Consider the following 26657-nt stretch of genomic DNA (forward strand, 5'->3'; position numbering starts at 1 on the left):
TGTCAGTTTATTTTCCCTCACCCCAGAAAGTTCAAGGCAGAATTTAGCACAAGCTGAGGTCCAGGCTCTGAAAGAAATCCAGGTGTTTCCCTGTAGGAGCACGTCGTAACACCAGCACACACTCCAGGCCCCAGATGCCCACTCCTTCCTGCCAGGGGAACCCGTTCATGTTCTTGCTGAGAAGGCACCTCCCAGAGGTGGCCACCATGCAGCATCTGATGTGACTCAGTGCCCCTTAGGCCGCTATGTCGGCTGGGCCAGCTCCCTCCCATGCTCGAACTGCTGTTGGCCACCTGAAGGAGCAAGGACAGCTCCCACTCCAGGTCTTCAATCCGCTGAGCCAGGTGGACTCTCCTCACCTCCAGCTCCAGGGCCTGGTGGCTCTTCAGGGCCCAGGTTCCCAGCTTCTCTCCCTGTGGGCCATTGGTCTCCAGAGGGTGAAGTCTGTCTTCCTGCCACTCACAAGGGGAGATGCTGGGAGCCACCTGGGAATGAGAGATGCACAACACGGACAGGTGACCCCTGAACGCTCTCAGCTCAGTCTACCCTGAGCCCTCTCTGTGGTCTTTGCCCTAACTTTTGTCATTTAGACACTCTGTAGGCACCAACATCCACCCCAAACTTGGGAATATGCCATTGAGCTCCCTCCAGGGACTGATCTTATGATTAACTAATGAAGACACAGTGTTCACAAGTTTATGTCACCACAGTAATGCACAACAGTGGCCAACTATATCGTTATGCAACTGTCATGTTTAATAGTTTGGAACAATTATTGAATGATTAAATCTCACCATATTTTATAATCCCTCACCTAATCCTAATTTTCCCTTCCTTAAAACCAGGGATATTTGTATAGAATGTATTTTTAAGAATGATCACCTGTTACTTTATCCTCACCGAGTCATGCTCTTCTGACCCCTCAGTGCAGCTGGGGACAGGTTCCTGCACCTACCTAGTCCCTCTGCTGTCGAGCTAACGTCACAGCTGCCCGTCTGAGGTGGACAGAGGGCGGGTTCACAGAGGAACTGAACCCTCAGCTTAGCGCAAACGCTTTGGAGGAAGTCCAGATAAAGCTCAGGGCACGAATGATTGGTGCGTTGAGATGACAGGAAGCCAGCATCTGCCTTTGGGTTTCATGAGGGGACCTGCCTCCGGGGCTCAGGGACCCTGGAAGGCCATGAGAGACCCAGTTCCCACAGCCTCACTGGGAAGAGCATCTGTGCCTTTCACGGCCAGTCCTTGGGCCCCATCCTGCCTTGTCTGCTCACAAGAGAAATGTTCCCTCAGCTGTTTGTGAACACAGGTGCCCTTTCTTATCATTTTGTACAAAGAGAGAGATCAGTTTGACCAAGAAGAGTTGATATTCCAGATCTTCAGACATCAAGACCCAGATGCCCACGACGTTCTCCTGAAACTCTCCATATTGAGGGAGCATCCTGACTTTCCCTGCTGTGTGTAAGAATGAGAAGAAAACCTGCGCCCAGCCCCCTCCTTGGCCCTGACTCCTGGGGTCACTGTGGCAGAGGGTGTTCCCTGGCTGGGGAGGAGGGGATTCTGTGGTGTTTCAAGGTATCCCAGCCCAGACACCCACACTGGGAAGGCGGATGGGAGAAGGTGCCCACCCATGCCCCTCCACCACCCAGGCTGCTTCACTAATTTTAGCAACTCAGGGACGAGGCTGGGACAAGTGAGGCACTGGGCTTGGGTGCAAAAGTCCAGGGGTGCAGGGTCTAGAAGAGAGGATTAAACATGACCCAATAGCAAAGTGGAGACAAGACACGCAGTAGAGATAAAACGACATAAAAGGTGCCAGAAACTTCAAGTCTGGTTGAATAGTTTGTTATGCAGTACGAAAATACTCAAACTGGTGAACTAACACCCAGAGACTGGCTGCCAGCTTTAGCAAATAAAGTAGACTTTTTTGGTTTATTTTTTCTATATTTTTAAGCAGATAAAGTTATATTGAGCTCAGTGCAGACAAAACTGCATGATCACTTCTATCTTTAATCTTCCTTTCTTCTCCATCCTCCCCTGTGTCTGCACCTCCAGAGACTGCAGCTAGGACAGGGAACAGCCTGGATGGAAGATGCATCTCGCAGAAAGCTCCTGCTCCCAGAGGTGTGTACTGTTAGTTAGGCTACATCTACAACAGCCATTGTTATTGCTCCTTTTCCACGCCCTTCCTCAATATTTTCAGGCTGTGAATTAATTTAGAGACTTTCAACCTAATCTGATGGTGTGGGCTTCCCTATCCCCAGCCCCAGATCTAAGGCTTCATGGCTTAGCCTTCCATTCATGAAACCAAACACACAGAACCTGACTTTGGCTGGCAGACATTCTGGTCAGAGCTGGCTATTGTAGTCCCAACACCTCTCTGTGGAAGGGGCCATGACTCCATGGGTCCCAACCCCTGGACACCTTAGAAGCTGAGATACTAGTCTTCTGGGCTTACCATAAATGTACTTCCTTCAACTGGGGGCAGTGGGTCTGGCTCATCCTCCTCTTTCTGGAGCTCCAAGGCTTGAGAAGAGAGCTGGAAGAACTCCTCATTCAGCTCATCCAAAGCGTCTTCCACCTGCCATATCTTTCTCTAGAAACAAGGAACATGTGGTTTTTATTACTTTCATTTGTATTCTAATTTCATTGAAAATTTCTTGTGCTCCTACTCCATGATTTACAGCGAGGTCAGTGCAGGGCATACAGACTCAAAGTCAGGTGCTGCTCTCAGACACCTGAGAGTCTGAAGGCAAGGGGAGCCAGACCTACAGCCCAACACAGCAAAGTAGTAAAGATTATTATGGAGAGATGCACCAGGCACTGCAGGAGCAAAAAGCAAGACACCTAGCTCAGGTAGGATGGTCAGGGAGAGCCTTCTGGAAGAGGGAATTTCTCAGCTGAATCTTAAAAGGTGGACAGGAGTTAGCTGGGTGGAGAGTGGGAGAAGAGCATTTTAGGCAAAGGGAGCAGCATGTGGGAAAACACAGATATGAGAGAGTATAGGAAGGATTCATCTATTTGTCCATCTATCCATTTGTCCACCCATTCATTCATTCATTCATCCATCCTTCCATCCATCCATCATCTAATCTTCCATAAATGAGTTGAACCATCCATCTATCCATCCACCCATTCGGCTATTTGTCCATCCATATATCCATCCATCTATCCACCCACCCACACATTCTCTGCCCATCTATCTACCCATCCTTCTATTCATAAGTACAGAAAGACTTATTATGAACCCAGTGTGTATCAAGACAATGGTCAGTTATGGGACACTATTAGGGGACTTCCATGAAGTTTATAACCTATGAAGAAAGGCAGACATAGGGCAGGAAATTACGTGTGAGGAGGCTTACGTGAGTGGATGTTTAGGTTGCAGTGGGGATTATCAAAGTTCATTTGGCAGTAGCATAGAATTTCTCAGGAAAAGTGTCAAGAGATGATGCTAGAGAAATGAGGGTAGTGTGTTTTCTTACATTGTGGGGTCACCTAAAGGCCAATTTGGTAGAACCTTTCTTATGAATAGACCTTCATTTTCTTGGGAGTGTCAATGTGCCCAGCTGAAAAATGACTTATCTCAGACTCTCCATAAGATAGAGATAATCATGTGGCTAGTTTTGACCAAGATGTAGATGACAGGTGTAGAGGAGGTAGATTCCGGAAAACCTCTTTAAAAAGGGAAGCTGTTTAAGTTCCCCCTCTTACCTTCCTACCTTTCCAGCAGGTGTCCTGTAACCATGAGTGACCATGAAGATAAAAGTCATGTGCTCAGGATCATGAAGCAGAAAGTTAGAGGGATCCTGGAATTCACAGGACACTGTGGATGCTGATGGGTTCACTTTTGAATATATTAAACTTAAGCTATCTGTGGGGCATCCTGCGAGCTAATATAACCCCAATTGCTTGGTGAGTTCAGCTGTCATGGAAAGCCCATCTTTTGCTACAAACAGGAAATGGAAGATACAATTTTTAAAAATGCAGAGCCATTTGAAAGGGAATTTTCCAGATGCCAGACCTGAAGAGACAATGCAAGGGTTGGAAGGAGGTGAAGGTATGTAGCATGTGTACCTTCCTTCTTAGAGGCTGAAGAGTTAATTCTCACCCTGGACAGGCTTTGAGGCCATGAGCACCATTTGTGGTCAGGGAGACTGGTCTAGGGCCACCTGAGAAAAGTCTGGACTAAGGAAGTGGCTGTCCCTTCTCTGAACTTGGATTAAAAACCTCAATCCACACTGGGCACAGTGGCTCGTGCCTGTAAATGCTAGCACTCTAGGAGGCCAAGCCGGGCAGATCGTTTGAGCTCAGGAGTTCAAGACCAGCCTGAGCCACAGCGAGACCTCGTCTCTACTAAAAATAGAAAGAAATTAACCAGACAACTAAAAATATATACAGAAAGTTAGCCAGGCATGGTGGCGCATGCCTGTAGTCCCAGCCACACGAGAGGCTGAGGCAGAAGGATTGCTTGAGCCCAGGAGTTTGAGGTTGCTGTGAGCTAGGCTGACGCCATGGCACTCTACCTCGGGCAACAGAGTGAGACTCTGTCTCAAAAAAAAAAACAAACAAACCCCAATCCAGCCTGTGGAAATGCCTCTGTCATTGGGTAGGTTTCTTGCTCAGGGCTGTAGTTGGAACAGAATCAGTGTGAGAAACCAGAAGCACAAGTCTGTGCAGCACAGTACTCCATGGGAGGCCAGAACCTACGAACAGGTCTGGAGGCCACCAGCCCCGTGCAGTGGGAGTACAGACAAGCTCAGCTGCAGCACAGGGAAGTCTGCACAGAGGAAAACGGCCCTCAAAGTGGGCTCATAGTTGAAAGCACACAGCCTGCAAAGAAACCCAATGATGGGAGAGTGGCAAACAGAACAAAAATACACTTGAAACCAAAGATGATGATGAAGTTTGAGCATGACTGTTGCATAATCATGTTTAAGTGTGAAGAAAGAGAAAAGGAGAAATAGAACCCACAAGACAAGAACAGAAATGCTGTGGAAAAAGAGAGAGATTCTAGAAATGAAAAACCCAGTGTGGCTGGTGGATTCCACCCAGACCTAGCTGCAATGAGTCTGTAGCAACTCCTGAGGAAATCAGCTGGGACGCAGCGCTGAGAGGCTAATGGACAGGAGGCAGCAACTGCAACGACGGTTCTGCACTTTCTGTTACCAGGTGGTGCTCTTGGCACACACACTTTTACACCTGTCTGTGCTGGGTGTGCATTTTGCCATCTTGTTGGCTGCTGAGTCACCTTGCTGGAGACACTCAGTTTTCTGCACAGGGGGATGGGGTTTGTCATGTCTGCTCCCTGACACTCCGCGGCTCTTTCAACTTAAGGACAAGGGAGCTTGGGGCAGCATCTTCCTCTGCCTCATTTGTTTCTTAACGACGTCCGGCAGCATGACACAGAAGAAAAGCTCAGGTTGGGATTTGCGACTCTCTTGGATGAAGTGTCCTCCCCTCCCCCAGGCTCACTGTGCACACCTGAAGGATAAACACGGAGAGGAAGGTGTGTCACAGGGCCTCTGTGAGGATCGTAGGGTGTCTGGCTCCTAGGAGGCTTTCAGTAACCTGTTCCCTTCCGCCACACTTGGGGCTTGGTACCGGTGTGGCTCTCTGCATATTTGGCAGAAAGAAAACTAATCACACTGTAGTTCAAGGAAAGAATGGTTACAATGGTCACAACCCATCTGGACATCAGTGGCTTCCCTGTCATCCTGCTCCATTCTGTCCGGGACAGTCACTGTGTCTGCTACTTCATCCTCACAAAGAGAAAAGCAACAACAGCCTTAGTTGTAAGTAAAATCCTTTTAGAGAAAATTACTTCAACTTGAGGAGTTCCTCTAGCACTTCACAGGCTCAGAGGTATTTATGTATTTATTCACTGGACAAATAACCCAGTCAGTATGCAAAATGGGTTCGTTCTCCAACATTTCCATTGTGCCAATCACTCTGAGTCACCTGGGTTAGTGAAACACACAAACACAATAGTTGATACTCAATTGGCAAAACTAACTGAGCCTTTTAAAATTCTTTTGCCAAAACCTCTTCCATTGGTTTTGCTCAACCTAAGATTGACCCCTTTGGTTAAACACCCACTGTCCCAATTTGAAATTGTAACAGGCAGACTTTTGAAATTGTCTCCAGGAAATTGTGAGTCTGATATTAAAAGGGGATATGTTGTGTTATTGTATTGGCCTTATTAGGTAGCTAACTAAAAAGTATAATTTAGTAAGACTCTTTTCACAGTGAGCTCATGGGAGACAAAGAACTCAAGGACCATGCACTTTAGCCAGGAGACATTGTCTATTGGAAGTGACAGCTTTTAAAGGACCCCTCCTACCAAGTGAGAGGGACCTTATCAGGTGCTCTTAACAAAACTTTGTGCCACTTAGCTAAAAGGAATCAATTCCTGGATACTTATAATCCATTTAATTAAAGCTGCTTTGCCAATTTGGACTTCATCTCAAATGAATGATCTAAAATTGAAATGCTACAGAACCAACAAGGGTGAGAAAAAGAGGACATCTGGAAGCTGTCTACACAGCTTTCCCAAGACACTGGACCAGACCTATATCTAAAAGAACACTTAATATTAAAGATTGTTAATAGATAAGAAGGTCTTCCTTTGCAAGTTCCCACTACATTTCTTTCTTTTTACCCCTAATTTTTAATTTTTCTTTTTAGAAAGAAAAGAAGATAGAGTCTTGCTTTGTTATCAGGCTAGAGTGCAATGGCATGATCATACCTCACTGTAGCCTCAAACTTCTGGGCTCAAGCAACCCTCCTCCCTCAGCCTCCCGAGTATCTGGGCCTATAGTTATGTGCCACTATGCCCAGGAAATTTTTCTTATTTTTTTGAGGTATGGCTCTCTCTATGTTGCCCATGCTGGTCTTGAACTCCTCACCTGAGGCAATCCTTCCACCTCAGCCTCCCAAAATGCTGGGATTACAAGCATGAGCCACTGAGCCTACTTTATCCCTAGTTTTTATATTTTGTTGCTATTATCACAAGTTGTTGCCCATAAAGCAAACCCTTTTTTGCAATGAGCTCAGGATTATGCTGATAAATTGTAGAAAAACACCTGTTAGATATGTGGCCTCATGCCCGTTTCCTATGGTTCTGGCCTACCATGGTGGGTATCTCCTTTCCAAGGCCAATATTGAATAGAATATCAGAAATATATCCGTGTTTCTTAAGAACAGTCCTTGAGGCTTAACACTAATATGACTAAGAAAGTTGTGTAGACAGCTTCCAGATGTCCTCTTTTTCTTACCCTTGTTGGTTCTATAGAATTTCAATTTTAGATCATTCATTTGAGGTGAAGTCCAAATTGGCAAAGCAGCTTTAATTAAATGGATTATAAGTATCTGGTGTCACCGGTCTATTAAAGATATTTTACAAAGCAAAGAACATGAGAAGAGCTTCTCAGTAGATAAAACCAAGTTGTTAACTTTAATGCTGGTGCTGCCCCAGTTGAGAGATGAGACAACTCAATTTCAGAATAGTATAACACAAATGTGGGACAATTTTAGCTGGCTTACCTCCTCTCTTTTGGTCAGCTCTGCCATCATGCCCCTTTATGTTGGAACAAAAGAATCACACGAAAGACACAAGGCCCAACAGCACTAGAGATGTGGGATGGAGACCCAAAGAAGAGTGTATCACACTGTTACATTACACGTACTGATCGGCATGCCACTGAATGGGCACAGCGACCAGGTGTTCATTGCTCAGCTCTGAATGGAATGTTGTGGCTGTGCAGCACCAGTCATGGCCTTGGCTACCCCCAGGATGGTCGGGACAGTGTTCTTGGGGTTGTGTCTGGGCACAGGTCAAATAGTTCATACCCTTTCAAAGTCTGTAAATCTTATTCATTTACAGTCACACTGTATTTTTTCCTGTATTCCACTGGTATGATCATTTAGCTTCCATCTTTCTGCCACAACTGGGCACTGAGGATGTCATTTGGCATGTAGAGGCCCTAACCAGTTACACCAAAAAAGGCCCTAAATGATAGACACATGGGTAGCTTGTTATTAAACAATGAAGATGTTCTTATGAGAAAGGCTGTAGACGGAACTGGATACTTTAGACATACTCGCTCAGCCTATGGGGGAACCTGCGCTGTCATAAAAACTAAATGTTTTGTCTATATCCCAAATGAATCAGATGACATCACTAAATTAATGACTCACATGAAAACACAAATAACTGACCTTTCAAATCCAACACCCTCTCTAAACAATTGAGCAAAACAGCTGGTTTGGATCTTGGGGACGTTGGGAGCAGAAGCTGTTACTTATTCTAGGGATTAGAGTCATTTGTTGTATTTTGTCCTGTTTTGTCTTTACTGCTGCTGTTTCATGTGCTTACAGTGGAGTCAATGCATAACTGAAAAAATCATAATAATGATCACTCAAAGAATTGCATTAATTGAAGATGCAGATATGTAGCCTGACCCGTCACAAAGTCACTTCCTTCGTGTTGCATTAAATTTGGCCTATACCCCATCATTTTATAGCCTGACAAGTTCCCCCTAGCATGGGACATGACAATCTAGGAATGAATCATCCCAGCAGTGCAGGAAGCTCCTGAACGTAAAAGGAATCCAAACCATTTGTGTTCATCTACAATGATTTCTTTGAAAGATTTTTCTGAAAAGGGAAAACTAGAAAACTAACTCAAAAGCTGTTGGAATTTTAAATTTTTCTGAGCCTTGAGAGGAATGTGGCTATGTAGCCTGAGTCACGTGGCATGCAGCTGAAACTTCCGCCTTTTTCTTTTTCTGGACATAATCAGGAAGACCAACTGGCACAAGAGATAAGATCCCCTTCGGACTATTACCCCTCCTCGTGGAGTAATAAGGTAAACTTCCTTGGAATGTAGCGATCTGTAAGCCATTAAATTGTTGTAATGGATGCACTGACCCTGTATGGAAAATGTTGTCATTCTGCTAAAATTTCTCTGTCTCTGCCATGTAAGTGAAATAACTTCTCCACTTCGGAATGCTGACCCCATTCATTTGGAGTCTGTGTTTCCCAGGTGGTTATCCTCAAGCTCTCCATTCAAATAGACTCTACACCTAATCATATTTTCTGATCTCATTATTTAAGGTTAACAGAGGGGGCAGTAAGGTCAGGGAATGCCTGTGGTCCCAGAGCCACGTGCCTACCTGCAGCTCAGGAGTGGCTCCGTGATCATGTCCAGCCCCAAGGGTCCACTCCCCAGGTCCCGTGCTCTCAGCATCTAATTCTTTAGCATCATCGTGGGGTAGCCTTGTGGGTCCTGGGTCCTGCTGGGGACTGGAATGAAGAGGAAAAGGAAGGTACCTTTTCAGGCCCCTGCTGCCAGAAGCATATCCCACCTCAGGTGAAATCAGAAAAGAACATTAGCCACTTTCATCTCCTCCAGGAAGGCTGCAGTATTAATGTGATGGAGAAACTGATGTGCCCTTAGGCTCCCTGAAACTGGCCGAATGCAGCCCCACAGCCTGCCCTGCCTGCAGACAGAGCAGCCTTCTCAGTGAAGGGTAGCAGAATTTGTCACCCCAAAGCACACCACTTTGGCATATTGAATATTTTGAGCTGAAGGCAGCTGAGAAGAAGCAGACACAAGGAGAGCTCTCTGTCTTCCAGTTGCCTAAAAGCGGGGCATAAATTTGTAAAGTGCCGCCCTTCCCTTTACCTGGAAGGACAGGGGCAATCAGTCCCCGGAGACTGTGACACCAGAGGAATCTTCGTAACCAACTCTGATAAAACTAGCTCTTAGCCAGCATTTGTTTCCCTATATATTTACCTTCCCACAATTTCCTGACCTAGAAACTCAACGTCCTTTTCCTTTGTCTTGTCACTTCTCTAAAATTGTCTTGTTCTCTTGTTAAGATGCTGAGTAAGCTCAAATTCTAACCACCCCTTGGAGTCACTTATCCCTGGGAGCAGCTATAGGTATGTGCAACGCACATGTCAGAAACTTCTGGTTGCTTTTCTCTTGCTGGTCTGTCTTTTGAGTCTAACTTACAGGGCCCCAGCTGGATGCTGTAATATGGGTATAGGAAATGGATTCTTTTCCCCCCATGGGAGGGTGGCTGTGCCCGAGTCCCTGCAGGAAGCTAAAGGCCTTGGCATCAGAGCCTCTCCACATGGAACCCCTTCTGTGGCCCAGTGGTTGCCCTCGGCCCTCACCCTTTCAGGACTGGGAGGGGAGACATTGTCTTGTGTGGTCACTGGCACCTACCACATCTTTATCTGTGGTCCTTTACTACACTCAGAAGTGTTCCGTCTAGAATGTGCTGGCTGTTTCCTGCTGGAAACCTGTTCCGTGCACTGCTGTGCTCCTCAGAGTCAATTCTAATCTGTTTTCCTGCCCTGAAATGAGAGGGCTGAGCTGTCCCAGGGAGGCTCGGAGCCTCTGGGGCTGCTCCGTCCATGAGTCACACGGGAGCTCTCTCACCTGGTGTCTTTGTCAAGGAGCACCCTTCCCCTCACCTCTGCAAGCTAGGACCCCCCCCTTAACTTAAAGCCCATCTCACATGATCCCACCTTCACAAACCCCTCGCTAATCCTCACAGACTTCTTTAAACCTTTAGGACTCTGTCTCTTGTCCTCGGCATTTCTTGCCCTTTCTTGTCACTGTTGTCACCCCCAGGCCTGCTCCTCTCGATTCACTCATCTTCAAACCCTCTGCACAGTGCCCCACATCAAAGACAGCAGTAAATGTTTGCTGAATGAAATTATCCTCTTATGGTGCTAAAACAACTAGCTGGAGAACGTGTTTGTCAAGATCCACAACACTCAGGGCAGAGTCCAGCCTAGAACATGGAGAGCCAGATCCCTAACTCTTCTTTCCTTTCTGGATCCTTCTTTCTGGAGTCCCTGGTCCTCTAGGGGCCCCAGGCCTCGTGACTTTAAAGGGAGTCCAGACTCCTCTCCCAGTGCTGCAGGAGACTGCAGGTATCTATACACACTCTCTAGGCCCCTTAAATAAGGAAGCCAACAGCAGGTGTGTTTCAGGGAGGGAGGGCTGAGCATGGCTTTGGCGCAGGGTTCAAGGGGAGGCCCCTGCAAGTGAGCAGGGCAGGCTGGGCTCTGCGATTCAGACCCCCTGGGCTGAAGACCCAGCAGCTTAACCTCTCCCTGCCTCAGTCCCCTCACGTTTACATGCCGCTAGTGTAGCATCTACTGAGAATTAAATCAGACAGCAGATAAAGTGCTTATCTTATTACCTAGTAAATAACAAGTAGTTGATAATTGTTACCACTTACTGCTATTAAAAGGTGATAAAGGGGAAAACAGACCATGCATCTAAAGACATCAGTAGAAATTAATCAACATAAGCAAACACATCCACCTGAGCCTCAGGTCGACTTGCAAGAGAACAAAGAGACCCCGTGGCTATGCCCCAGGAGAGATGGTGAACAGAGAAGGAGGTGGGGTGGGGTGTGAAGTCTGGGGTCCGCCAGGGTAGACGTGGCCACGTTCCCATGGATGGGAACAATTCCAAAAAACATGTGTTCTGGCAGGTTACTGAAGTCAGTGGACGCCGTGACTGACCAGGTGGCCATGGCCAGCAGGGATTACCAGAGGCAGGGAGCCCCGGGACCTTATAGCTGGGTTTGCACACATTAAGGCTTTGGATCGGGTCGTGGGTATTAAAAATAAGGTTGTCAGTGCCAGGGTGCCACGGTGGCTCCTGAGGACACATCTGCTGCCGTGGCAGCTCGGCTGCGTCCTGGCCCTACCTTGCGCTTCGCTGCTGCTCGGCCACGGGGGGAGGCTGGGCTGCCAGGACCACGTGCCAGGGGCTGGCGGAGGGAGAAGGGTCACCAGGCTGACTGGAGGCCTTGGGAGAACAGACAGTCCTGTAACGTCCCCTCCAGGGTTCTGGGCCCAGCACAGAACAGTGACGGACAGACGGGGCAGTTGCTGAAGCGACAGAGGCACAGGCCCTGACCCACTTGGGATTCCACGTCTTCTGTGACCAGGCCACAAGCAACGGCCTGGTGGGAGTTAAGACCCAGTGCAGGCTGTGGCCCCTCGGGGACATGTGCTGCCTCAGGGGTACTCCGCTCTGTCCACCAGCTCGTGCCTGCTGGTGGCCCTGCCAGGCTCAGGCAGAGGCTCCTGAACAAAGGCCTGGCGCGTCCCCCTTCCCTCTGACACGCTGGGCGGGGGCAGGATCTGTGAGCCCTGCTGCCCCACTGGAGCTCTGTGTGACAGGCCAGAGCAACAAGCAGGGGACGGGGAGACTGTCTCACACAGGCATCTTGGAGGAGATGGAAACCAGGGTTGGAGCCCTGCGTTTCTCACCAGAGTGCAGAGACCCCAGGATTGCGAGGCCCTGGTGTGTGTGAATGACGGTGTATGTGGTGTATGTGTGTGTGTGCCGCACGCGTGAGTGAGTGCGGATGTTTCCCTGTTTGTGGCTGTGTGTGTATGTGTGAGTGTGAGTGTGCACCACTGTTTTCGGTTGTGTGTGTGTTTTGTGTGTGTACATGCGTGAGTATGAATGTGCACCCCTGTATGTGGTTGTGTGTGTATACATGTGTGTACACATATGTGTGGTTGCCTGTTTGCATGTGTGTGAGCTCAGGACTCTCCATGGGGTCAGGGGGACAGGGAAGAAGCTGTTCTGCACACAGAAACATGCTCCGGTGTCCCTGTGGCCTTTCACCTCTCTGCTGGCCCTCGCTGGTGGCCCGCATGCGTGAGAAAGTGCAGATGCCAGGGCCACAATCACTCGGTCAAGCTCCGGCTGGAAGCCCAGGGCAGAGATGCTGGGGGTGCAGCCTGGGGAAGGGAAACAAAGGGGAACAGAGTGTCCTTGACACACTCATCTCACCCAACCACAGACACCCCCATTCACTTCACTCCTGTTGTCGAAGCCTCGTGTGTGTGTGTGTGTGTGTGTGTGTGTTTGGTTGTGTGTGCCTCTCGCCTTCCAGCTTTATTTTTCCGTCTCGTGCTGGAGCCCACTTCCATCTCTCTCTGGCCTTGTGACAGTCGCTCTCCTGTGCTAAATATGTGGGTAGAACCCCGAGGAACACATGGTGGCATTTTGTGTATGAATGCTTTCATTTTTATACATGCTCTCTTCCCTTCCTATACAACTCATTTGGTGTCTTACTTTTGTATTTTTAAGCTCAAAAATGTTTGTAGACCTACCCATCTTTTGTTTATGTGTCTCTTCGATCACTTCTCTGTTGTCACACCTCCTTCTAGGAGCCACACTTCCCTGCATCCCAGGCAGCAGGGCGCTGCCTGCACCCACGCCCGCAGCACCCACCCTGCATGGTCTCCGGGAGCTCCGCAGGGGGATTCTTGAAACGCCCACTCAGAGCGGTTTTTCTGAGTTATGGGGAGCCTCATCAAAGTGTTTATTAACGGAATTTTCTTATTAATTTGATGAAAGTTTTTCCCATTATTTTTTACTTTTTTTTTTTTTTTAAATAAAAGGCTCTCACCAAGAAAAATGCCGAACCCGTCCCCTGCGATTGGCAATGGCCCAGGAGGGAGGTGAGGCTCCTTTTGCCCCCTCTCCCCCGTCAGCCACATAGAGGCCGGTCTGCCACATCTTTAGGACAAGGAGCTCTGTAGCTTAGCCTCGGGCAGTTGTCAGAGGAAAGCGGCTTTCTTGGTCCTTTTCCTTCTCACACTCCCATGGGCAGCTGTCCCTGCCCAGAAGGGCACTGACCCAAAGCTCAGGCAGGGGATTTGTCTGGAGAGCAGGCCGGGACGGCTCAGCCCCAGGCTGCGCAGGGTGGGCAGGGCTGGCAGGGTTTCTGGGGCCTGTCTGACCTGCTCCCCTCCCCTAGGGCCCAGATCTGAAGGGCCCCTGATCCCAGGACATAATCATAAAAAAGTGACATATTTTTAAGGGACCCACTCCTTTCTGGAGAGTGACCTTCTCTGATGAAAAAAGAGGTGGGAGCCCAGCCCGGCCTGGCCAGCCTGTCCCCCTGGAAGGGCTGGGGGCTCCTTGGGCTGGCCTGGGGCTGGGCTGTCAGAACTGGGCCTGGGGCCCTAGTGGCGGGACCTCAGGCCTGGTGAGTAAGTTCCCCTATGTCCTTTCAGCTAGAGGTGGCAGAGGGTGTGGAGAGGGTGTGCGGCAGAGGTCTGGCTTCTGGCTGACCTTGGGTGGGGCTGTCTGTCAGCCTCTTTAGGCTTCAGCTTCCTCAAGTGTAAAATGGAGCTGATGATAATACCACTCATGGGTTTCCTGTGACAACTGAATGGGTCAAATAAGGTAATACATGTCCTGTGTTTACAACAGCTCCCAGGGGGCTGTGGAGGACACAGCCTTGGAGAAACTGGGGCTCCAGAACCCAATCGCACCATCCTCATGCAGGAGGGGTGGCCTTGCTCCCCTCCTCCCCCGATAGCCACGTGGGCTCATCGTCTCCTGGGGAGCTCCTCAGGCCCCTCTCGATGCTGACAAGACGTCACTGTGCCCCCTGGTTCACCTGGGTAAATCACACCCTGGGCTCTGGGCCTGGTGCCACCTTCTGTGACCAGGGTCACGCTGTGCAGTCACTGCATGGAGGTGCTGAGCACCAAGCCTGATGACAATCGTGAGGGGGTGTGAGCTCATGCTGTGACTTTCCACCTGCTGTCCTGCCCCACGTGGGACCCTGCCCCTCACCTAGAGGAGGCTGCTGCTCCCTCGGAGAAGCTGCAATGTGGCCACCCTGTGGCTCCTTGCTCTGCCCAGTGTCTGTCCTGGCAGCAGCTTTGGCCTGCATCTCAAGGTCTCTGCCCCTGCCCAGCGCTTGCTGTTCAGTTGTGCTGATGCCCTGTAGAAAGTCCTGGAAGAACCAGGGTTGTATTGCTCTCTTAGCTATGGGTGTCCTTTCTGGCTCAGCAATGTCCAGAAGGCGTGGGTGGCTGTTCACCAGGTGGCAGTCTGGGAATGGGAGCTGACCTGAAGCCCCTGGAGCTGCTGCCGGATGGCCCCATAGAAGGCCAGCGCATCACTCCTGTGCTTGCTCAGCTGGGCTGCCACATGCAGGCTCTGGTCCTCGAGCTTGTCGTAGAGTGTGCGGATGCTGAAGTCCTCCAGGGTCTGGGCCGGGAGTGGCTCCCCTGCAAGAAGAGCCTTGGAGTGAGACTGGGACGAGCAGGAGGAGCTGGGAGATTCCTTTCTTCCTGTCAGGGCTTTGCAGGCAGCCCTGGCAGGTGGAGGACAGGGGATGTAGAGGAGAGAGGAGGCAGGTGGAGGACAGGGAAGGTAGAGGAGAGGGGAGGAAGAGGAGAGGGGAGGTAGGGGAAAGGGGAGGCAGGGGAGAAGGGAGGCAGGGGAGAGGGGAGGCAGACGAGGGGCAAGCAGAGGAGAAGGCAGGCCGAGGAGAGGGGAGGCAGATGGGGGTAAAAGCCCATGTGCAGGAAGGACTAGCTCAGGTGAGGGGGTTCAGAGCTGGAGAGGGAAGGTAGGAGGAGGCTTGGTGGTGGCAGGGGAGGAAGGAGGCCTCCCAGTGTGGGAGGTGGCAGAGTGGGTGTGATACCAGAATTGGGTGGTGACACTGCCTCCCTGCTTTGCTGAGGGTGAGATTCCCTGTCCTCTACAACCCTCCTTGGGAGGCTGTTGGCTGGGTCCTGCTGGGCCTTGTGTGACTGCTGTACCTCTGCCTGCCCTTCCACCTGAGTTCATTTCCCTGTCCCCACATTCCCATGACTGCCCTGCACCCCCTGTGCTCACCCTGGCTGTCCCCACTGCTCTGTGGCCTTGTGTCTGGCTTGGTTGCAGGAGCTTCCTCACCTCCAGGAGCCCCACAGTGCCTGGCACGTGTTCAGCGTGTTTGGCTACGGTGTTGCTTTAGCCTCTCAGCCAGCCAGGGAGCATGACCCAGGCCAACTTCAGGAGAGCAGGTGCCCTGAAATCAGGGTGGCTCCATCAAGGCTGCTGCCTGACAGCCTCTGGGCTCCAGTGGGTCCTCTCGTGTCCTGCAGGAGCTTTCCCGGTCCTCTGAGCTGCTTTTCCCTCAAATGCACTCTGCTCTACAGCAAGGACGTGTGTGAGGAAGGGAGGACCGCTTTTAACTGCTATAATCAAAGTGTTAAAAAAAAAAAAAAAAAACTGTCCACCAAGAACCCCATATCCAGCAAAACTATCCTTCAAGAGTGAGGGAGGAATTAGGGAATTCCCAGATGAATAAAACTAAACCTGTCCTGCAAGGAGTGCTTAAGGGAGTCCTGCAGGGTAGAATGAAAGGACACTAGACAGTAGCTTGAAGCTGTAATCAGAAATAAAGATCTCAGTAACGGTAAATACTTGGGCAGTGATAAAAGTTAGTGTTATTGTAACAATGGTTTGGAATCCCACATTTAATTTTCTACATGACTAAAGAGACTAATACATTAAAATTTAGTCTAAAATCTAGTATTTTGTAACTTTAGTTGGTAATTTCCATTTTGTTTTATATATATTTCAAGAGCCTAATTCCCCATTTTATATTTTATATAATTTAAAAGGCACTTAAAAGAATTATTAGTGTGTGCTTTAGAGCCACAATGTATAAAGATGTAATTTTGTGACACAAACAACAGAAAGTTTAGGGATAGAGCAGTAAAGGAGAATTGTATGTTACTGAAGTTAAGCTGCATACATTTAAATTAGAGTGATATAACGTTTAGATGTCAAACGTAATCTCTGTGGTAACCACAGAGAAAATAGCTATAGAATGTATAAACAAGGAAATAAGAAAGAAATGTGAACACTTCACTACAAAAATCAGCTAAACACAAGAAAGTAATGCAGAAAATGAGAGATAAAAAAGCTACAAGGCATATAGAAAACAAATAGCAAAATGACAGAGGTAAATCCCTCATTATCAATAATTGTTTTATATGTAAATGTATTAAACTCTCTAGTCAAAAAACAGAGATTGGCAGAATGTATAAAAACACATGATCCAACAATATGCTTTCTACAAAGTCTCACTTTAGATTCAAAGACACAAATAGGTTTAAAGTGAAAGGATGGAAAAATATATATCATGCAAATAATAACCCAAAGAGAGCAGAAATAGCTACGTTAAAACCAGACAAAATATAGTTTAAAAAAAGTTTACAAGAGACAAAGAAGGACATTATATATTAACAAAAGGTTCAATATAGCAAAAAGGTATAATAATTGTAGGCTCTGATGTACCTAATAACAGACCACCAAATCATATGAAGCCAAAACTGACAGAATTGAAGGGAGAAACAAACAGTTCTATAAAAGTGATTGGAGACTTCAACACCTCCCGCTCAATAACAGAAAGAACAAACAGAACATAGTGAGGAAACAGGGTTTAAGAAAACACAAATCAACTAGACCTAACAGACATATACAAAACATTACCCTACAACAATAACGTGCACATTTTTCTAAAGTGAATATGGGACATTTTCCATGATAGACTATATGTTGAGCCACAAATTAAGTCTCAATAGGTATAAAAAGATAGATATCAAAAAAGTATCTTCTCTAACCACAATGGGATAAAGCTAGAAATCAGTACCAGAAGGAAAACTGGAAAACCCCTAAAATTGTGGAAATTAAACAACGTACTCTTAAAAAAACCAATGGATCAAAGAAGCAATCTTAAGGAAAATGAGAAAGCATTTAGAAATGAATGAAAATGAAAAATACACCACCTACCGTAACTTTATGGAACTCAGTAGAAGCGTGCAAAGGGGAAATTTATAGCTACAAATGCTTACATTTAAAACAAGAAATATCTCTATGAACAGCCTAACCATATAACTCAAGAATTTGAAAAAGAACAAACCTAACTCAAAACTAGGAGAGGGAAGGAAATAACAAAGATTACAGCAGATATAAGCAAACAAACAAAAAAGAATACCAAAAAAACAATAGAGAAAATCAATGAAACCAAAAGTTGGTTTCTTAAAAAGATTAATAAAATAGACACAGCTTAGCTAGATGGACTAAGAAAAAAGAAGACTCTAATTACTAAAATCAGTAAGTCCCTTGGGGCGTGCCTGGAGCTGGAGGCCCGCGAAATCGTGGCCAGGGAGGTGCAAGAGCCAGGGTGGGGGTGAGCTAGCACATGCGCACCCCAGACACCTCCCACGGTGCTCCAGGGGTGCAGAGCCTGCTCGACTGGGCAGCACAGGTGTCTTAGCAGCTGCCCTTCCCCCCACCGTCTTTCCTCCCTGTTCTGACCCTGGAGCACGCACCGATTGCAGTTAAAATAAAGAATTTAGATGCCCAAAAAAGAAAGAAAGAAAGAAAGAGGCAAAAAAAAAAAAAAAAAAAAGAAAAAAGAAAATAATGGCATTACTATCAAGTCTGCAGAAATAAAAAAGATTATAAGAGTACTATGAACAGTTGTATGCCAACAAATTGGATGGCGTAGATGAAATGGGCAAATTCCTAGAAACACAAAACCCACCAAGACTAAATCATGAAGAAATAGAAAATCATTAAGACTTATAACTAGTGAGGGGATTGAGAGCCCAGAAATGATCCCTCCCATATACAGTCAAATTATTTTTGACAAAGGTGCCAAGACCCATCAGTGGGGAGAACAGTCTTTTCAACAAAGGGTGCTGAGAAAACTGGACATCCACAGCAAAGGAATGAAGTTGGACTCTTACCTAACACCATATACAAAAATTAACTCAAAATGGATCAAAGACCTAAATATAGGACCTAAAACAATAAAATTCTTAGAATGATATACAGAGCAAAAACTTCACAACATTGGATTTCACAATGAATTCTCAGGTTTGACACCAAAGGCACAGGAAATAAAAGAAAAAATAGACAAATTGGACTTCATGAAACTTTTAAAATTTTGTGTATCCAAAGACACTATAAAGAGAGTAAAAAGGCAACCCACAGAATGGAAGAAAATATTTGAAAATCGTGTATGTGATTAAGGGGTTAGTGTTCAGAATATACAGAGAACTCCTAAAACTCAACTATAGCAACAAAAAACAAACAACCTAATTCCAAAATGGGCAAAGAATTTGAATAGACGTTTTGCAAAAGAAGACATGCAAATGGCCAATAAACGCATGACAAGATGTTCAACATGACTAATCATTGGGGAAATAAATGCAGATCAAAACTATAATACAATGAGCTTCTACCTTATACCCGGTAGCATCTACTGCATCAATAAAAAGAGAGGATAACGAGTGCTGGCCAGGATGTGGAGAAACTGGCACCCAAGCAGGTGAGGGGTCCCCCTTCTCGGGTCGCCTCTCCATGGACCCTGCTCACAGCTCCTGCTGACAGTGGGTGCTGGGGCCCGTGATGGAGGACAGGTGGGATGAAGGGAGGTGGAGGTGCCCAGCTTCTCCTGAGCTCCAAGGCAGTACCTAGGTCCCAGGTCAAACAGGAACTGACAGGGACTGGCGATTGATCCTACGGAACAGTCCTCATTTCTGTCCCTGCTTTGAGCAAGGATGATAGAGGCAGAAGCTGGGGGTTGCCCTTGGGTCCCCAAGAACTGCTAAACACTAAAGCCCGGAGAGCTCTTGCCTTAAACGCTCTCTCCACACCACATCAGCTGAGGTCTGAGGTAAGTCACTCAAGTGTGCCTGCACTGCAGCCTCTTTGTCTATAAAATGGGGACAACACTTGCAAACACCCCCTCGCTGTGAGCATCAGATAGACAGCGTGACGTGTCTGCACAGGCCTATGAGGTGTTTGTACCCTGACAGGTTCCCGGAGCGTGTGCTAGGGTGCAGATTTTGGGGGAGGCAGGCAGGGAGGAGGAGGGGCTGGCTGCGCACCAGCGTGGTACCTGGGCCCTGGGTCATGGTCTTCTCCCTGGAGTCAGCTCCGTCCCCAGAGCCCCGAGGACCAGGGTCTTCATGGAACAGGAGGCTGCAAGGAAACGCCAGCCTCAGCGCCCAGACACACACAGCAGCGCCGCACTCCACGTGGAGCCTACACGACATGTCAGCCCGGGAAGGTGGTCTGCCACGAGTCCTCGGGGGTGGGGCAGCTCAGCCAGGGCCCAGGCTCATGAGGCGTGGCCAGACCTGCCGCAGCTGTCCCTGGGCTAGGGCAGGGCTGGGCCGAGTGTGTGTCGGGGGCAAGACAGACTCACCTGTCCCCGAGCAGCACATACTCTGCGGGCACGTGAGGCTGCCCCAGGCTTCTCCACTGAGGCCTCCAGGCCCGTGTGGGGCTGGTGTGGGGCGGGGAGGGTCTCAGCAGGAGGCCCAGGCCCGTCAGCATGGAGACAGCCAAGCCTACAGCCAGCAGCACGCCTGGAAGGCAGGCAGGAGAGGGGATGGTGTCGCGTAACGGCCACTCAGACTCTCCCCGGGCTGCGTGAGATCCTGGGCAGCTGCCGTGTTACATTTGCCTCAGTGGCCCTGGCCTCTGCCTGCTGCCCTCGGGCTTTAGGATGTTGGTCCCCTACCAGTGGCTCTCCCTCACCCTGTGTCCTTGTGTGTGAGGATCCTACCGGGACACAGCCCTTGAGAGACTTGTGTTCCACGTGTGTGTATGTGAGTGTGTGTGTGAGTGTGTGTGCATGTCTGTGTGAATGTGTGTGCACACATGTGTGTGCATGTGTATGCACGTGTGTATGTGTGTGTGAATGTGTGTGTGCCTGTGTATGCATGTGTGTGTGTATGTGAGCTGCCACCCTGTCCCATGCCAGGGCTTCAAGCAACAGCTGTTGCGGGGCTGTGTCCTCTCTGCCCACTAGGCAGGCCCAGCCTGGAGAGCCCAGTGCAAACGGCTGCCTGACTCGGACAGAAGGAAGGAGGAGGGACACCCATAAAGGGGCTGGTCTAGCGACCCTGGACTCCTCTCAGGGACCACCCTGTTCCCTGGGGCAGTTCCCAGGACTGGCAGGGAATAGAGGTGGGGAAAGGGTTTGAGAAAGATGACTCCAAATGGAGGAAACTCAATATTCTTCACCTGCAAATGAAGCCCCAGGGCAACCGCGTCACTGTCACTGTGGGGCCATGCCCAGAGTCACAGACGGGGCTGACACACCCCTGGGGCCCTCGTCCATGCCCCCTGTGGTCCTGGCTGCTCTGACCCATCGGTACCTGTGATCGCTGCCCAGTCTGGACCCAGGTTTTGCAGCCTGTGCCTGAGGACGCCGTGCCTGCCCAGCTGATACGGGGAGGAGGGCTGCACGGGGGACAGGTTAGGACCACAGGCCACCCCGTCTTCCTTCACCAGCACTACGGCGAGGCCCTCCGGCCTCCCATTGTCTTGAAACACGTAGGTGCCCGGATCTAGGAACTGGTGCGCAAACCTGGGGGGCAGAGATCAGATATGGGAGATGGCACTGAGGGGCAGCCCACACCAGGTCGAATCTGGGTGTCCAAGCGTGGGGGGCCTCTCCCCACACACAGGAACAGCGCAGTCCAGCAGGCTGCCCTGCCATGAACCCCCCACCCCCACCGGGCACCAGCAGGCCCCACCTGCCACCGACCCCGTCCACCCGTGCACAGGCAGCCTCTCCTACCCACGGCCTCTGGCCTGGCCTCCACATGGTCTGCACCTTCCACGTCCTCCTAGTCACCCATCGAGCAAGAGGCTATGACCGCCACAGGAGAAGCCGCACTCCTCCCCTTCCGCGTCCCCAAGCTCCCTCAGCTGCGGTTACCTTGAAAAGTTGAGGTGAGTCTCTCGCACCAGGTGGCCGAGTCTCCTGAAGGTCCCGAAGTCCCAGTGGGGGTTGCTGTTGAACAGATGCTGCTTCTGGTACACGGGGTAGTGACTGGCTGAGCGGTCTGGGGGACGAACGTGGGCTTGGGCTGGGTTCCAGAGTCCACCCCAGCTCCGGCCCCAGACAGCCCAGATCCAGGGAGCTCAGCACCATGTCCTCAGGACAGCGAGTGGAACTGAGACATATTTTCAACGAAATGACATGATTCATGTGTCTTACATATGATGGTGCATTTAGTCATCTCGGTGCCAGGACAAGCCCTCCTCTCTACCTGCAGAGCACCCACCAGCACACAGGTAGCACACTCTGAGCAGGGCACCAGGCCCCGATGCCCTTTGGGGTGAGAACAGCTGATGCCCTGGCACTCTCAGGCATGAGGCTGCTCATCTGGGCCCCCCAAGCAGGAAGCTCAGTGGGGGTATGCAGCAGGCACTCAATGTATGCTGTGGGTGGTTGAAGGAGCTGCTACGGGGGTGGACGAGGCTCTAGCAGAAACCCAGGGAGCCCTTCCTGGGTTTCTGCTAGTGTGTTCCTCTGCACAAGGAGGCCTTACCCTGAGCACAGCTGTCACTTCCTCTTCCGGAGCCCCAAATCCCTGTCTAAGGTGGGGGTTGGAGAGTGGGAAAGGGGTGGGGGTGCCCAGGTCCCACTGGGTTACAGGAGAGCAGGGCCTGGAAACCAGGGTGCAGACGTCCAGCATGGAGCTCATTTTCCTCTTGGATGCACGTCTGTCGCCTGGAGTCCCTGAGGCTCCTGATCTCTTGCCTCTGCCTCTCTCCCATTTAGGGCTGCAGATGCAGGGGCCTGTCCCCATCTAAGCCCAGTGTCCTGGGGCATCTGGGTGGGACATGCTGCATCACCTATGTGAGGGTAGGGGAGTGGAGGCCCACTCCACGGCAGCACCCTGGGGAAGCTCTGGGTGAGGGGAATGGGCGGGACTTGAGGTTACAGGGAGGCCTTAGGGCCAGGGCTCAGTGAATGGACCGTGGACGCACAGCATGGAGGGGATGAGGCCACAACCCAGCAGCACGTGCGGCCCTCTTCCCTCAGTCTGCAGAGGAGTCGGGCCTGCTCTGCAGGTTCTCAGTGGTGGGGGTCACAGGGACATGTCAGGCTTCAGCTCATCATCATCATCACAAGGAAGACATGGCTTATCAACCAAGGTGTCCCAAGATGGGGTCTGTGGGGTTTGGGGGTCCAGCCCTACAGGCTCGAGGCCCAGCGGGATGACCGTGTGGCATAGCTGACACCTGACCCCACAAGCGAGGCTGGACCTTGAGGAAGCTCTGCAGGAGGCCTGGGGTTCCAGGAACAGGGGCTCCACCTCTCCAGGTGCGTCCCCACTGCCCCCAAGGCTCAGAGATCTTACAGGCCCCTGGGCTGCAGGGAGGAGTCCAGGATGTTGGAGCTGGAACATCTGCTCAGACTCCCTGCTTTGATAGATGTGGGAATTGTAGCCCAGGGTGAAGTGAGTGATCAGGGGGCAGAACAGGCCTGGGACTCCCGCTACTGCAAAGGGCTGGTGTGTAGTGAGGCCACCAGGAAGGGCAGGGGAGGGATCAGAGGGCCAGGCTGGGAGGCAGGGTGGTCAGAGCTCGGTGGGCAGCACTCACTGTGGGGAAGGATGTGAAGCTGGAAGAGGATCACGTCCCCCGCTACCAGGCAGACCACTGGGTTTGGAATACGGGGATCGATGTTGGGGTCCTGGGGGCCGGGGTGCTCCGGGCCTGCTTTCTGATAATGCCTTTGCCGCTGGGGGCTGGGCTTAGGTGGTCCTGGGAGAGTTTGGGGAAGGCAGCTGAAGACCTGGGCCTGTCTGGGGAGGCACATGCTCCACAGGGCCCACTTCTCTCCCTCCCCTGGGCCCCTCCATGCAAACCTCTCTCCTCCATGGCCTCCTGTGACCTCCACCAGATTCTCACCTCCAGAACACCCGAGACACAACCGAGAGGTTTCAGAGGGACCACTGCAGCTCCCCATGCCTTGCCTTGCTGGGAGAACACACCACACCCTGTACCCCTCCAACTCTCCCTGGGAACCTGGGCGTGGTGTCTTCTCCTCCACCTACCGAGGAGGAAGGAGCCAAGCGTGTCCACCCCGGAGATGATGAAGCCAAAGACGCCGTGGGGGCCAAACTGGACCAGATGGACCTGGGTGCTCCCTCGGAAGGGCTGGTCTGGGCCCAGAGTGCCCGATACTTCCTGAGAAGTCATAGAGTTAGGTACAGGGCAGGGGAGGAGGAGGTGGCAGAGATAGATGGACAAGCAAAAGCCCAGAGTGGGTTCCTGGTGATGCTCGGCACTCAGTGACACCCGCCTTCAGCCTCCCCCAGTGCCAGCTCCTTCCTCCTAGGCCCTGCTTCCCTCCTCATCTTCAGGTACCACCTGCACTGGGTCGCCGCTTGCCCCTCTTTCTGTACCTGCAAACATCCCTCTTAGAGCACCATGTAGAAACATCTCCCTATTACCCCAAATCTGCTGTCCAAATCTGTCCAGTCCTAAGTCAGATGACCCTCCACGGCCCTTCAGTGGCAGTAGACAGAGCACACAGGACATCCAGGCAGACAAACAACCCATGCGGGGCCAGCCTGGCCTGCATCCACACGTGCTGGCCTGGCCAGGCCCAGGCCCTGGTCCCATGGCCACCCCCCACCCCAGGAGGCACCCAGGTCCTGCAGACAGCCCGAAGCCACCACTGCAGAGGCCGACACACAGCCCTGCCCTGTGGCCAGAGGTGCAGGCTAGGACTGAGAGGTGCAGCGTCGGCTCCAGCAGGGCTGACACCATTCATTGACCACAGTGCATGGCCCCCGCTTCTGGGCCCTGCTGCACACATCTGGGAAGGGCAGCTGATGCTTTCTAAGGGCCCGTCCGGCACTCAAACTGAATAGATGACATTGCCATACAAAATACCACTTGTTGCCTCCTTCCCACCCTTCCCTTCAGCCCACAGAACGGAAAGTCACGCAGACAGCAGGACAAGGAAGGAAGAATGGTCACCAAGCAGGCTTTCCTCTCTGCCACCTGGTCTCTTTAGATTTGGGCCTGAGTGGCTCCAGCTCCCCCACCCCCAGCTGGCAAAGGCTACCTCCCATCCCAGCCCCTTGCACAGCAGGGCTCACCCTCTGGACACTGTCCCCAGCCTCGTTCTTCATGCTGAGGATCAGCTCCCTGCGGGGACCCCAGACCAGGGAGAGCCGGGGGGCCCTGGCCAGACACTGGGTGTCACAGAGCTCTTCTGCCGAGACATACTCCCAGCACCGGCACCTGCCAGAGACCAGAGAGTGGGAGGCGGCCCCAGCCCCTGACCCCACTCAGCCAGCACAGTTTCTTTGGGGATGAAGGATGGGTCCTCAGTCCTTTCCCGAGGGAAGTGAGCTGTCTGCTACCTAAGTAGCAATTGCACTTCTAATGGAGGTCAATGATAACCGCTAGGGTGTGGCCTCCCGCCCCTGCTTCTGTTATGCCCAGCCAGGCAGTAGGAGCCTGGACATCTCCTAGAATGGGAGCAATGTTGGAATGAGGAGCCCTTGATGGGCTCAGCATCGTTGCTCTGGGTCCTGCTCAGGCAAGCATGAGGAGAGAGCCTTTCAATCTAGAATATTCCTGCTGATCTCAGAGGACCCCTCCCCTCTTAGTGCAGTCTACAAGTCTGCAGGAGGATTAGAACTGAAGACAGAATTCGGAGCCACTCTGGGCTTGGCATGTGGTCAGAATCAGCTCCCACAGTTGGCTCAGGGCCTGGAGCCTGGTCCCTACTCTCCTGTGGGGCCAGAATCTCCTCAGCCCTGGGCTGCACCCCCTGGCTGGTGTTGGCCAGGCCCTCTTGGGGAACCATGACCCAGGGTCGCCTCTGGAAGGAGCTTGCACTTGGCTCAAGCTCCCATCAGGGCTGTGTCCACTGACACCCTTCAGCTGGCCCCTCTGGGGACGGCGAGGACTTGCCAGGAGAGGGTGGATTCATTCTGCTCTCTCTGACTTTTCTCACTCACATGCCCAGTTCAGCGCTGAGCTCCCCGCCCACCGGGTGGCAGAAGGAGGCACAGTCGTGCTGCTGGGAGGACACACACTTGCGGGTGGCAGCCAGGCGGATGTCTCCAGGCAAACAGCGCTCAGGGACCTGTGGAGGGTATCGGGGACAGCCTTGGCCCTGGCACTTCTGCAGGGCTGGACAGAGGTACTCTCAACATCAAAGAACATTCCTGAAACACGGGGCCAGGGCTCAGGGGAGCTGGGCTCTTCTGAGGAGGTCACTTAGTCACTGTGCTGAGACTAGGGTTAGGCTTGAGGGTAGAAGGAACCCACAAAAGTAACAGAAGACAAGTTGGCTGCCTTGGGGAGATGACTGGGGTTCTTTCTACCCGGGGGGCTACTCAGGGAAGGCTTCCTGGACGAGGTGATGGTGAGACATTGAAGTAGGATGACAAGGGGAGGACACTGCAGAGGGAGGGCAGTTCAGAGGTCAGAAGACCAGAGTAATAAGAGAACACGCCGCTTCTCTCTCCGGGCTGGTGAGGAGGTCTGCAAGAGAAAGCACCATCAGACGAGGCTGTCCCCACGATATCCTGGGCTGCCTCCTGGAAGTGTGGCTCTGGGATGGAGGGAGGCGGGAGGTGCAGCCTCCTTCCCGGGGGTCGACTCAGGGAAGACACATGCCCATCTGAACAGCACAATTCTTTAGGCCAGTGATAGCCAAACTATTGATCTTGCTTCACCAAGAGTAAAAAATTATTGTAAAAAAAAATAACATGTTATACTGTATTTAAAATATATATTAAGATATAAATGAAAAAAAACAATGGGAAGAAAAAAATGAGTGCAGGTGGTTTGGGTATTTCCTTCTTGTGCCCCAGCAGGGGGTCCCGAGCACACCCACTCTGGGACTCGCTAGAAGGCCCTGTGCCTGGCCTGCCCCTGGCCGGGGCTGTGGGGCACTGGGAGAAGCCTCGGCCTCTCAAGGATGAGCGAGTTTGCCTGTTAAAATCAGAGATGAGTTCAGATGATT

At 50.9% G+C, this 26657-nt stretch overlaps 1 protein-coding gene across 1 annotated transcript; it reads right to left on the bottom strand.

Moving 5' to 3' along the window:
* On the bottom strand, window positions 1–23866 carry LOC138400684 (uncharacterized). Its single transcript, XM_069495739.1, has 13 exons — window positions 23722–23866; window positions 23267–23428; window positions 21591–21717; window positions 21025–21236; window positions 20067–20229; window positions 19758–19903; window positions 14918–15078; window positions 14639–14801; window positions 12671–12786; window positions 11739–11839; window positions 9174–9303; window positions 2456–2593; window positions 1–485 (listed from the first exon to the last, which is right to left on the bottom strand). The coding sequence occupies exons 1-13, from the start codon at window positions 23864–23866 to the stop codon at window positions 18–20; spliced, it is 2232 nt and encodes a 743-aa protein (XP_069351840.1). The 3' UTR covers window positions 1–17.
* Between the last annotated feature and the right edge of the window lie 2791 nt (window positions 23867–26657).

Source organism: Eulemur rufifrons, chromosome 20 (assembly GCF_041146395.1).
Source record: "Eulemur rufifrons isolate Redbay chromosome 20, OSU_ERuf_1, whole genome shotgun sequence".
Lineage (NCBI taxonomy): Eukaryota > Metazoa > Chordata > Mammalia > Primates > Lemuridae > Eulemur > Eulemur rufifrons.